Consider the following 12839-nt stretch of genomic DNA (forward strand, 5'->3'; position numbering starts at 1 on the left):
TTCCCAAACTGTGGCCCGTTCACCACTAGTGGCCCATGAAATTCATTCAGGTAGCATTAAATATTCATATTGATTTTTAGTTGTATTTTTATTGCTTCTTTGATTTCTTATATTGTATTTTCTTGTATTACAATTTCAATTCTACAGAATGCAAATTGTGATACAATAAAATGTAAGAAATAAAAGAAGCAATCAAAATGCAATTAAAAATCATACTGCATCTAACACAGCACAATACAATTGTGGCAACAGGCAGAAAAATAATTAAGTAGTCAGCTAAACCCTTGGCAATGTTCAAGTGGTCCGTGGCAGAAAAAGTTTGGGAACCAGTGATCTAAGGCAACGGTTCTCATTTCCCCCCCAAATAGTCTGGGGGAGGGAGAAGTTTGGGAATCACTGTTCTAAGAAACACAGTCAAATTCTGGCTATGTGTGAACAGTAACTACATGTAAGTCAGGTTCTGATTGGTGGGAATAATAAGTTTCCCCTGAAGAGACAGCCAGAGAAAGCTGAGGAGGGACAGAGTTCCTGGCCATCTTCCCTCATTCCTGCTTTATCTATGCCAGCTTTCCTTAACCTGGTGTCCTCCAGATGTTTTGGACTACAACTCACATCTGCCCCAATCAGCGCAGTCATCTGACTTATGGCAAGTCTCCACCCTGCAGTGGAAGATGAAGAAAGAGAGGCAAGGAGTCCTGCACTGCGCAGGGGGTTGGACTTGATGGCCTTATAGGCCCCTTCCAACTCTACTATGCTATGATTCTGTGAAAGGCAAGACTGATGCCATGATTGATCTTTGCTTTAAGGGAACCCCAAAAAGCTTCCAAATAATTGCTTCCCCCACTCAAAAAAAAATTCCTGGAACTTAGTTGGGAAGTGACTGTTCTACAAGTAGGGTGTATTATTATTATTAATAATTCATTAATTAAATCTATGTTGCCCTTTCTCCCAGAAGGAGCCCAGGGTGGCAAATGAATGGCAAAACACTAAAAATGCCTACAAAACATCTTAAGAACATCTTTTTCGTTGTTTTAAAAAACCACATCATTAAAACATCTTTAAAAACAATTCCAACACAGATGCAGACTGTCTAAAGGTCTCTGCATAAAGGGATTGTTGAAAGAGGAAGGTCTTCAGTAGGCGCTAAAAAGACAGCAGAGACGGTGCCTGTCTAATATGTAAGGGGAGGGAATTCGAAAGGGTAGGTGCCACAACACTAAAGGTCCACTTCCTACATTGTGTGGAATGGGCCTCCTGATGAGATGGTATCTCCAGGAGGCCCTCAACTGCAAAGTGCAGTAATTGACTGGGTATATAAGAGGTGAGACAATTTTACCTGGATATAGAAGGTCCTGTAGCTTGTTATGATTTCAAAGAGATTGTCCCGCATCAGAAGATCACTAGAAACCACAGAAAGAAAATCAACACGGGATTCATCACAGACACTGAGAACTTTTTTCTTCTTTATGCCAGTTATTTAGCGATAAAGTATTCTGTAACTGAGACTTGAAATGGCTAATGCGTAATATAGCCGAAATAAAATACATTTCCCTCACCCAGTCTTTCCTGGGAATTCATATTACTTCCCCCTCCCCACATACATGCCAATGGAGAGATCTTTGTTGTATCCCCAAAAATCCATGGGAGGGGGTAGAAGCCCACCCGCCCACACACACTGCTAGCTTTTGGGGTAATATAGTCATTGCTGGGGGGATGACATTTTCCCCACCATTGTCTTTCCTAGGGATCCAGCTATCATTCTGCAATTTGTCAGAATTCATTTTCTCAGAAGAGATGAGCATGCCTGCAAATTGCATCTAATTCTGGCAGAAAATGAAAACCTTACTGTTTTCCTTTGTTTGTTTTCTCGTTTTTTTAAAAAAACCTGACTTTAAAGATGCTCTGAATGAAAACTGCTGGATTTATCTGCCTACAGTTGGCGGCTTAATCCACTCTGGAGGGGCTGATATGCCTGCAAATTTCATCCACTTCTGTGAAGGGGGGGGGAGAGAATTATAGCTGTTATTAGATTCCCCATTACAGTGACTGGGAGGAAAGCAAAGCTTAGTTTTTAACACATCTAATAGTTGGATTGGAAAACAGAATGGCTCCAAAACAGATTGGGGACTTTTCCAGGTGGCCAATTTATTGTGCATTCAACCTGATTTGCTTGCCCAGTGCAGAGGTAAGATTATATCCGGTCTTTCCTGTGCCTGTGTTCCAATTTGTTTGGGGGAGGTTATATAACAATAAGCATTTCTCCTGCATTTATCCCAATTTGCTTAGGGGTGTTTACATGTCTTTCCACGAGTCATTTGTCCATCCCAGTTTTCAACAAATTTCTCTGTCCCTTTCCTAGCCACGTGAAGTTTCTTTTTTTTAAAGTGGATTTGTTGACAGAGTGCTTTAATTGCTCAAACCTACATTTTTCAGTATGCTCTTGAAGCCCTCTCACCAAACACTAGCTATTGGGAGGTTTACTGGGCTGCTTCCCAAAGCTACAGATACAAGTCAAAGCTTGCGTCTGGTGCACATCCCTAATGAATATATCTCTGACATCTTTTGGGGAGGGGCTAAAATCAACCAAGGGCTCCCCAATTTGAAGCAGGGCAAACTTCTCTCACACACCCAGGAGCTGCTATTAGCTGCAGAGCGGGAAACATACAAGTCACCAGTATTGTACGGGGTGGGGTGGGGTGTGTGTGTGTGTGTGTGAGAGAGAGAGAGAGAGAGAGAGAGAGAGAGAGAGAGAATAAATAAAAGTGAGACAGAGACAATGGCCTAATTTCCATGTCATGGCAAGCCAAGGTTTATGACTAACTGAAGCTATCCTAAAGCACAATTTGGAGCAAGAAACCATGATCCTTGGCTTAGAGTTATGTCCAAACTGGGGGTTCCTAGTTTGGATACGCTAACCTAAGGATCAAGGTTTGCTGCTCCTACTCAAACTAGGAGAGGAATGAAGTAGGAATAATCTGCTTGGCTTACCTTACAAATGAGCCCCCCCCTCTCTCTCTCTCTCTGAGAGAGAGAGAGATTTGGGTTGTGGGCACACTAGTCACTTCAAAAGCAGTGAGAATGATTTTTCTGGCTACGTTTTGAAGCAATTCTGCTCCTGTCTGCACACATCTTCCTTCCCCGCTGCTGACTTCAGACCTTTCAAAACTACCCACATCAAAGCGTTGGACCAATCAATGTCTCTGCCTGAGCCTGCAGCAAAGCATTTCCATTGGCCACATATGGAATGGTAGTGGGTTGATCTAGCAATCAGCTGTGAAATCTGTCTGAAGTAGAATTTTAAAAAAAACAACACCCTGGAGCTGATCCGACCAGGTTTTAAAGTAAAAAGGGGTGGAGTCTGACTAGCGTTGTGTGCCCCCGTTTTCAGAAAACAGAGGTGGAGACGCACTGGAACCGGCACAACAGTAAGTGTGTCTCTATCCCTAGTTCAAGGCCAGGATGTGTGCGAGAGTGTTAAAATGTCTATTCCTTCCTTATCCAAATCACCCACCCTTGCAGTTTATATCAGAGAGAAAGAGGGAGAGATGTTTAGTTTGGTCTTGGGCTATCCCATTATCAGGAACTTGACTACGTAAGTTCAAACTACTTTTGAGTTAGGCAAGAGGAACTGCAAAGGAATACTAAAAAATTTCTTAGCAATCTTAGCTACAGTTTTGTTTTGTTTTAAAAAACTCCTACTCAGAGTAGACTCACTGAAGTTAATGGATATGACTAACTTAAATTCATTAATTTCGAGGGATCTATTCTGAGAAGAGCGCAACAAGGATTATCAGGGGACTGGAAACAAAGCCCAATGAGGAGAGACTAAAAGAACTGGGCATGTTTAGCCTGGAGAAAAGACTGAGGGGAGATATGATAGCACTCTTCAAGTACTTGAAAGGTTGTCACACAGAGGAGGACCAGGATCTCTTCTCCATCATCCCAGAGTGCAGGACACAGAATAATGGGCTCAAATTGCAGGAAGCCAGATTTCGGATGAACATCAGGAAAAACTTTCTGTTAGAGCGGTACAACAATGGAACCAATTACCTAGAGAGGTAGTGGGCTCTCCGACACTGGAAGCATTCAAGAGATAGCTGGATAGCCATCTGTCGAGAATGCTTTGATTTGGATTCCTGCATTGAGCAGGGGGTTGGACTTGATGGCCTTATAGGCCCCTTCCAACTCTACTATTCTATGATTCTATAAGAACATAGCCGGTTACATCCCTACAGCTATATACTGCTTTTCACCCCTGTGCAGCCACAAAGCAGATAAAAGATAAAATCCAACCAAAGAGAACAGTCATACCCAGATTTCACTAGACATTCGTGAGTCTTCAGCACATCTTTCAGGAGGATTGAACGCAATGGCTCTTTATCCTATGGAGACAAGTAGAACAGATATTGGGGTGGTTAAAATTGTCAGTAATGACAGCAGCTGCTACGTTGGCAGATAAAATCCAGGAAATAGCACTTAAGGGACCCACTTAGTTGGCAGGTTAGCAAGCTTCCAGATCGCACCTGCCTGAAATATTCTTTGCTTTCTGGAAGCTTGCTATCCTAGCAACACAATTAAGCCAACAGACAATTATATCAGCATGTTGCTGTTCATATATGCTAATGTGTATACATTTTATTTGTTAGTTGTCTAACAGAAGGCAGTTTCTGAGTGACTTACTAACAAGTTTAAAAACATACAAAATTGTCAACCAAGAGCAACTCAAATATAGCTTCAGCCTTGACACAGCTGGATCATATTCCATCAAATATCTGGGAGAAGAGGAAAGTCTTAACCTCATGCTGAGAAGATGGCGGTGGCTGGTGCCAGGCAGGCCTCCACTGCTGCCACTTGAAAATTAATGTAAGTATGATGAGCTGGCATGTATCTGCTTTGGGGTTTCTACTGCTCAGATGGTATTCCAAACTTCCCTGCTGGAATGGGCTGATTTTGGAATTCCTTTTTGATTCAACACACGTCATTTAAATTTTGCAATGTCTGGGACCCAGTTCCAACATTTGAAAGAGAAAATATATATATGATGGTGATTAGTTAGCCAGATAGCACATTTGTAAATAGTCTTTAAATGCAAGAATATTTTGCATACTAGAGTCCACTCTATCAGATGGATGAATATCAGAAGATGGAATCTAGTCCACTTCAGCAGATGCAATAACAAACATGTTAGTCCTTAAGATGCCACAAGACTTTTACTTGCTTTTGGTGCAACAGACTAACATTCCTATCACTCTGGAAGTTGTCTTCAAGCACAGTGTTCAGCACGCAACTATGTTTGGTGCATAACAATTTGCAAATTTTTAACTCTCCAAATGTTCACAATGATTGGGCTAATTAGTAAATATTAAACAAATCATCTTGTTCCCAAACCATGTATCTCCTTCCTGAACCTCCATTTAGTGCCCCCCATTTAGTGCCATGGCAGAACACAGCGGGTGCAGTGGTTGTGTTGTGGTCCAGAACTCTCACATCTCACCTCAACTATAAACTCCTTAGGAGAGGCTTTAGGCAACAGCCACACTCTCACAGCTTCAGTATGTGACCTGCAACCTTGGGGATAAAAAATACTGGCCTACCTTACGGGGCTATTTTGTACAGTTTATCAAAATTAATGAACATGAAGCCATTTGAAGACTTCAAAACATGCTACAAAAAGTTAATTATCACTATTATTGTTACAAACGCACACAACACTTTCCTGAGTGGTCAGTGCTTTCCTGGACTTGGCTTCCATAGAAGGAAAGACTGCAAGAAACTGTAGCTGGCCAGATCCTTATCACCTTCATCCCTTGTGGGCCACATTTTTACAGGTGAGTGGGGCAGCCTGCCTATCAATAACTTGACATCACAATGATCTAGGAATGTGCTAGAATTCGGATTCAGATTTGGTACCGAATTTTCTATCAGCTTGCTTCTTCACTATCACTGCAGACTGGATTTTTATGTAGTGATTTTCTGCGGCTATTTTCGGAAACTTTTTTTTAAAAAAAACTATGTCTAAAATATTGATATTAGCATCTATATTTGTACTGATATTCCCTTCAATTTATCAACATTTCCTTTCAATATATTGATATTTCCTTTCAAAATATAGATGTGAACATCAATTTTTTTCTTGGGGGGTGGAATGGACTGGTAAAAGCAGTGGCTAGCAGACAAAGGACAAACTCAAATCAATAAAAGCCTGTTTAGGTCGATGGATTGCTTTCAAACTGGTTGAATTTGAAATCAAACTGTGTGGGCAAAGTGCAGGGCTTTGTAGAAACCTCTGATCAACTGATCAGCACTACCTGTAAACCCTCTTTCAGCAGAGTTGTGTACCTGCCCACCACCTGGACAGGTGTGTGTGTGTATACTGTATATATATATGAGATCAGATGTAGGGCAGGTCTGCCACCTGGCAGTTTCTCACCACTGATATTAGCAAATTCACATCATCATTGCCTCCGTTTTCTCCCAAAAAGGGAACAGTGTGCAACCTTGCATCGGTAGCAATCTCAGTAAGGGGTCGGGATTGCAGTTCAAGATTGATAAGGAGATAGTCAGGAAATACCTAGTAACCTAAATGAGTTCAAATCTCCAGGGCCTGATGAACTGCATCCCAGAGTATTGAAGGAACTTGCTGATGTACTCTCGGAACCTCTTGCTATCATCTTTGAGAAATCCTGGAAAACGGGAGAGGTGCCGGAGGACTGGAGACGGGCAAATGTCGTCCCGCTCTTTAAAAAGGGTAAAAAAGAAGATCCGGGGAATTACAGGCCGGTCAGTCTGACTTCACTACCGGGAAAGATATTAGAACGGATAATAAAAGAGTCCATTGGCAACTATCTAGATGACAATGCTGTGATTAGTAGGAGCCAGCATGGGTTTGTCAAGAAATCCAGTCAAACTAATCTCATCTCTTTTTTTGATCGGGTCACTAGCTTAGTAGATGGTGGAAATGCTGTAGATGTCATCTATCTAGATTTCAGCAAAGCGTTTGACAAAGTCCCCCACGACCTTTTGATTAGCAAACTCGTCAAATGCGGACTACATGGAAATACTGTCAGGTGGATTCACAACTGGTTGGAAAACTGTACTCAAAGAGTGGTCGTCGGTGGCTCTGCTTCGGACTGGAAGGAGGTTTCGAGTGGAGTGCCACAGGGTTCTGTCCTGGGGCCGATACTCTTCAACATTTTTATCAATGACTTAGATGATGGGGTGGAGGGAAGCCTTATGAAGTTTGCAGATGATACAAAACTGGGAGGGATAGCTAACACAATGGAAGACAGGAATAAAATCCAAAGGGACCTGGATAGACTAGAAAATTGGGCTGAAATTAATAAAATGAAATTCAATAAAGACAAATGCAAGATTCTGCATTTAGGCCACAAAAACAAAATGCACGGGTACAGGATGGGAAATACCCGGCTTAGCAGTAGTGCGTGTGAGAAGGACCTTGGAATTGTAGTGGATCGCAAGTTGAACATGACCCAGCAGTGTGATGCTGTGGCAAAAAAGGCAAACGCGGTTTTGGGCTGCATAAACAGAGCTATAGTTTCCAGGTCGAGGGAAGTAATAGTCCCACTACATTCTGCATTAGTCAGGCCTCATTTGGAATACAGCATTCAGTTCTGGGCGCCTCATTTTAAGAAAGATATAGACAAGTTAGAGCGGGTTCAGAAGAGGGCAACGAGGATGATAGCCGGTATGGAGAACAAGTCTTATGAGGAAAGGTTGAAGGAACTTGGCATGTTCAGTCTGGTGAAGCGAAGGCTGAGGGGTGACATGATTGCACTCTTTAAGTACCTGAAGGGCTGTCACATAGAGGAGGGTACAGATTTGTTCTCTGCTGCCCCAGAGGGTAGGACTAGGTCTAATGGTTTTAAGTTGCAGGAGTGTAGATTCAGATTGGACATTAGAAGGAACTTCTTGACAGTAAGGGCAGTTCAGCAATGGAACCGACTGCCTAGGGAGGTGGTAGCATCCCCTTCGCTGGATGTCTTCAAGCAGAGGCTGGACAGCTATCTGCGGGAGATGCTCTAGCTGTGGATTTCCTGCTATGAGCAGGGGGTTGGACTCGATGGCCTACAAGGCCCCTTCCAGCTCTATGATTCTATTCTATTCTATGAATTCTATGAAAATCATCACTATTGTCATTATTATCCGCCAACATCATTATATCCTTTTTTTTTAACTTAATGGAAAACAGGGATTTGTCCCAGAGGACACGGGATCCTCCCCAGTCATGAGAGAAGCTGAGAGCAAATGGCTTACTTACTTGCTCACACTTGAAGTAACTGATGGAAAAGTCATCCAGGGTGAAGTATCGGCGCTTCCAGCTCTTCCTCTAAAAGACAAGAAACAACCCCTCTGTGATGTTGATACTCAACCAAGGTCTTCTATTGCTGTCCTAAACACTCCACATTTTACAAGGGCCCGTGGCTGCTCTTCATACAACACATAATTAACCTACGGAATTCACTGCCACAGAGTTAGATGGCTTTTAGCAACAACAAAAACCAGGCCAAGGGTCTATCTATTCAGAGGAATGGGGCAGTTTACCTTTGAATACTTGGTGTCAGAGAGAAATAACAGGAGGAAGGATTAGAAAGAGAATGCTGGACAGGAAGACCCTTGGCCTGATCCAGCAGGGCATTTCTTATATCAGGCCTGAGAAAATCTGCAGCCTTCCAGATCTTGCTGGACTACAATTCATATCCATCCTGATTGGTGGGAATGCTTGCTGATGGGAGCTGCTCTGGAGGGCCACAAGTTCCCCCACCTCTGCCTTATCTGCAAGCAAGCACACTGAAGTGGTGGCAGCGGCTCCTACATAAGTCCTCATCCGGTCCAGATAAACTAGGCCACCCTTTTCCATCTTGCATCTTTCATATCAATGCAGGCATGTCAAAGCTGCCCCAGTGGCACGGAGAGTAAGGCACCTGCATCCTGCTGCCACATTCCTTGGTTCAAGCCTCTTGCTCCTTTAACTTCTGCTTCCTGCCTGTGGCTCAGTGGTAGAGCAAATGTTTTGCATTCAGAAGGTCCCAGTTCAATCCCCAGCCCCTCCACTTAAAAGGATCTTTTGAAAGTCTGGCCCTATTATTAGGCAGAATGTGGCAGCTGCCTCAGGCAGATTTTTTTTGTTAAGAAAGGGCAGCAAATCGGTAGTTATTTTAATTTACTACTGATGTATTTTTACTGCCAGAGATGGGGAGAGGCACTTGTGAGTTTTTCTGCCTCAGGTGCCAAAATAACTTCGGTGCTACGACCATAAGCTGAGGATGAGGGGTTGGCATAGGGATGGTGTATCTGTCTTTTTTGGTTTCTCTCAGTTTCTCATGTTTCCCATCTTAAATTCAGTTCCCCACATCAGTATGTGATTTTTTTTAAAAAAGTCCTCATGAAAATTTATCAGCATTTTAATGCAAACTTCTAACATACCCATTTTTGTATGCAATTCTGCCTGATATACACACTATGTTATTTTCACTAATATATGTATTTCAATGCACACTTTACACCAGTATATGCATATTCGTACACATTAATTGGCTGGAGAACTACATTGCAAAATTCAGAGACGTGTGAATTTCAAACGATGTCTGTGTTTTGGCAAGTGCGAATTAGGTACGTTTGCTTTTAAATGGAAACAGAACTGAATTCCTCCCACCACTCCTAGGCAGGCAGCATCATTTGCTGCTCCACCTCATGCACCAAACTGTGGTGGGCTAGTCCTGAATTCTCTTAGGTACCATGGCTGCCGCTACCACCATCCATTTCAGTCATCCCCCTGGGCCACACTGAGTAATTTACCACCCACAGCAGAAGCATCAGAAATCAACACCCACCTACCCACCCCCACTAGATATCCAGGAGCACCACATCACCACAAAGGCAGGCCAGTACAGATACCTACCACATTCCCCTGCTTTACGCAGTAGCCGCTCTTGAGGATGGGTGGCCCAATTGGCGTTTTGGTACTGGGGACATAACTGTGGGATCGTTTCAAAAGAGGGTGAACTGCTGGCTCGCCGCCTTCGGAGCCATCGCCTCCATTCTACGAGAGAAGGAAAGAAAAAACACGCACAGTCAAAGTACTGCATAGGGGGTGGGTAACTGAATGACTTTGGTCCTGACACTCTCTGTCAGCATAACCCAGATGTGAGAATGAAATGGCACAACCTCACATGTTGTAGTCTGTTGGAGATTGGATAGGATGGGATACAAAGTGATATCCAATAATTCCCCAGCTCACTAAGTTGCCACCAATGGTATGCACTCAACCCTCGGAGCCCTCTCTAGGCATGGAAGGGAAGACAAGCGTGCAACAGTGATGGCCACCAACTTGGATGGCTTTAAACGAGGGTTAGACAAATTAATGCTATCAAATGGCTACTAGCCATGATGGCTATTTCTCCCACCACAGTTGGAGGCAATGGTGATGAAGATCAATAGCAAGAACTCAACAGCAAGGTAGCATTGAGGCCCATCTCTTCATCATGTTCTAGTGTGACCAAGAAGTTGAACAAGATAATTCTCTTTATTGTTGTTATACCCTGCTTATCAGAAGAGAGCAAAGTCCACTGCTGGAGGCATTGTGCTTCTGAATACCAATTGCTTGAAATCACAGGAGGGGAGAGTGCTGTTGTACTAGGTCCTGCTTGCAAGCTTCACATAGGCATCCAATTGGCCACTGTGAGAATAGGATGCTGGACTAGATGAGCCACTGGCCTGATCCAGCATTCAGGCTTTTCTTATATTCCTATGAACATCAGCCCCAGATGGCAGCAGCATGAAGCTTCTGAATTGACTGAGCCTGGTGTGAATAACCTTGCCATTTGCCTGTGCCTGGAGACAGGGATGAACGAATCAAGTTAGTCTGGCCCATGTTAGTTTCACATGTGTTCATTCATATTCCGCCCTGTTTCCAGATAGTTGGTGTTGTTTTTAAAAAAAATTTTTTTTTTTAAAAACTACATTTTAAAATTTAAATTATTTTTTCAGTAATTAAAAACCTGCACAAAAATCACATCTAAATACATATTCTCTCCCAAAGTACACATTTCTAAACATTATTTTTATCCTAAAATACACATTGTAAAATTCAGAGAGGTGCGAAATCCAAAGGACAACTGCATTCCGATATACATATTAGTCCAGAATTACAGATCAGATTAGTTTGCATTAGAATTTGCAAACAAATGAATTCCTCAAGCATCCCACACTGGTCTCAGAGGCCGTCAGTGAAAGCTCCACATTTGTCACAGTCCCAACCTGGTCCCATCATCGTCTCATGGTGGAAAGCTGAATTCTGAGCTCAGAAACAAACATGGTATAGCCCTCTCAAGGCAGTACCACTTCAGAACAACACACAATTATAAGCAGTATTGACCTGCTAAACAGCCTCCTTGCCATAAGTATGCTCCACGCTGAAACATATTCACTCAGATTCGATGAATTTCTTAATTCCAGACACGATTCATATGTCACTTCAGTCATAAACAGACAAGGTGGCCTTAAGCAAGCCACCGTCCATTCAGCCTCAGCCCTGCACAAACTGTAAAACTGAAATAGTACTGCTGAGCTACCTCATCAGGCTATTGCACTGATTACTGAACACCTGAAATGCACTATATAAAATGAAATCATTACATCTGCAAGCTTATTTTTAATGGCTCAAATTCATTCATCTATGCTACTTCCACTTAAAGATGTCAAGCAACCCCTACTCTTGTGCCTTTAACATTAGTAGGTGATAAAACTCATCACTAAGCTTTACCTGCTCATTTCTGCTGATCAGCACTTTTAAAGCCATGGGGCAGGTCAAGCTCAGTTGGCTTCTACAACTGTTCATTTCTTTACAGGTACAACTACATCCTGTATGCTGTACAACACAGAGAAGAGGCTGTATTGTTCTATCCATTGGGTCTTGCATCAAGCTGTGACATTAAAAACTGCCAATTGTGCAATTGCAACTTATTCAGCAGGTAGGAAGGGCTGTACATGCTGCACTTCCATGGGAGTTTATAGAAAACACAGAATGTGGTATTGGCTGCAGAATGCAGCTTCCTGAGAATCTCTGCTTTCATTTTTTTTTTGTAAAAAAACCAAAACCAAGCCAAGCTTCTAGGCCCTTATGACTGCAAAGATATGGTTGATTATATGTAGGCAAAGCCTGCTGAAATTTCAGAAGCCAGAATGGTGGATGAATAAAATTTCCAGTGGTCAGGGAAGGGGCTTGTCCCTACTCCTGAATTAGAAAACCAGGGGAAATTATGCAACGTAAGGGGAAATGTGCATAATTCATCCAGGTAGCGGAATTAAGTGTTTCTTGGTGAAGGGCACCTGGATTTGCTTGGGCCCAGAATTTTAACCTTTTTTTTTTTTTTTTTTTACAGAGATAAGCAAGAGCATAGGCCCCATTGCCCCTACTTGCTGGAGGTTGCACAGCTGGATGTGTACCATAATGTTTTCCCCAAGATGACAATGGCTGATCACTGACTGCAGATGCCACTAAAAAGAAAAGTGGGGAGGGGAGAAAGAATGTTGTGGTGGTGGCATCAGTGGAAATGGCACAAGAAATGTAATTTTCCACCCACAAACAATTAACAGAAATGCAGGAAAATAAGCTTGTGACAAAAATGAGGCCTTCAGAAGCTCCTCCTGGTTAAAGAGAGAATGAAGCAAACTGTTCAATCGATGCAACTTTGACTTCAACCAAACGAGCACCAAAGGCCTTGCTCTTCAGATAAGAAAATGGGCTTTTGCTCACTGCATAAATTTCATGGGTGAATGCCTGCCTATTGCTTCTTATAAGTACAGTCCCCAGTAACAAA

General features: G+C 42.7%; 1 protein-coding gene across 5 annotated transcripts in view; it reads right to left on the reverse strand.

Annotated features, from left to right (window-relative positions):
- The window catches only part of PLEKHA2 (pleckstrin homology domain containing A2), a 109941-nt gene that overhangs the window by 17181 nt on the left and 79921 nt on the right, over positions 1 to 12839 (reverse strand). For all 5 annotated transcript variants that reach the window (XM_061592960.1, XM_061592959.1, XM_061592955.1 and 2 more), the window contains 4 exons: positions 9920 to 10060; positions 8279 to 8347; positions 4312 to 4382; positions 1337 to 1400 (listed from right to left, as the gene is read on the reverse strand). In XM_061592960.1, coding sequence (XP_061448944.1) covers positions 1337 to 1400; positions 4312 to 4382; positions 8279 to 8347; positions 9920 to 10060 — 345 coding nt within the window. The remainder of the gene's footprint in view (positions 1 to 1336; positions 1401 to 4311; positions 4383 to 8278; positions 8348 to 9919; positions 10061 to 12839) is intronic.

This window comes from Rhineura floridana, chromosome 12, assembly GCF_030035675.1.
Source record: "Rhineura floridana isolate rRhiFlo1 chromosome 12, rRhiFlo1.hap2, whole genome shotgun sequence".
Classification (NCBI taxonomy): Eukaryota; Metazoa; Chordata; class Lepidosauria; order Squamata; family Rhineuridae; genus Rhineura; species Rhineura floridana.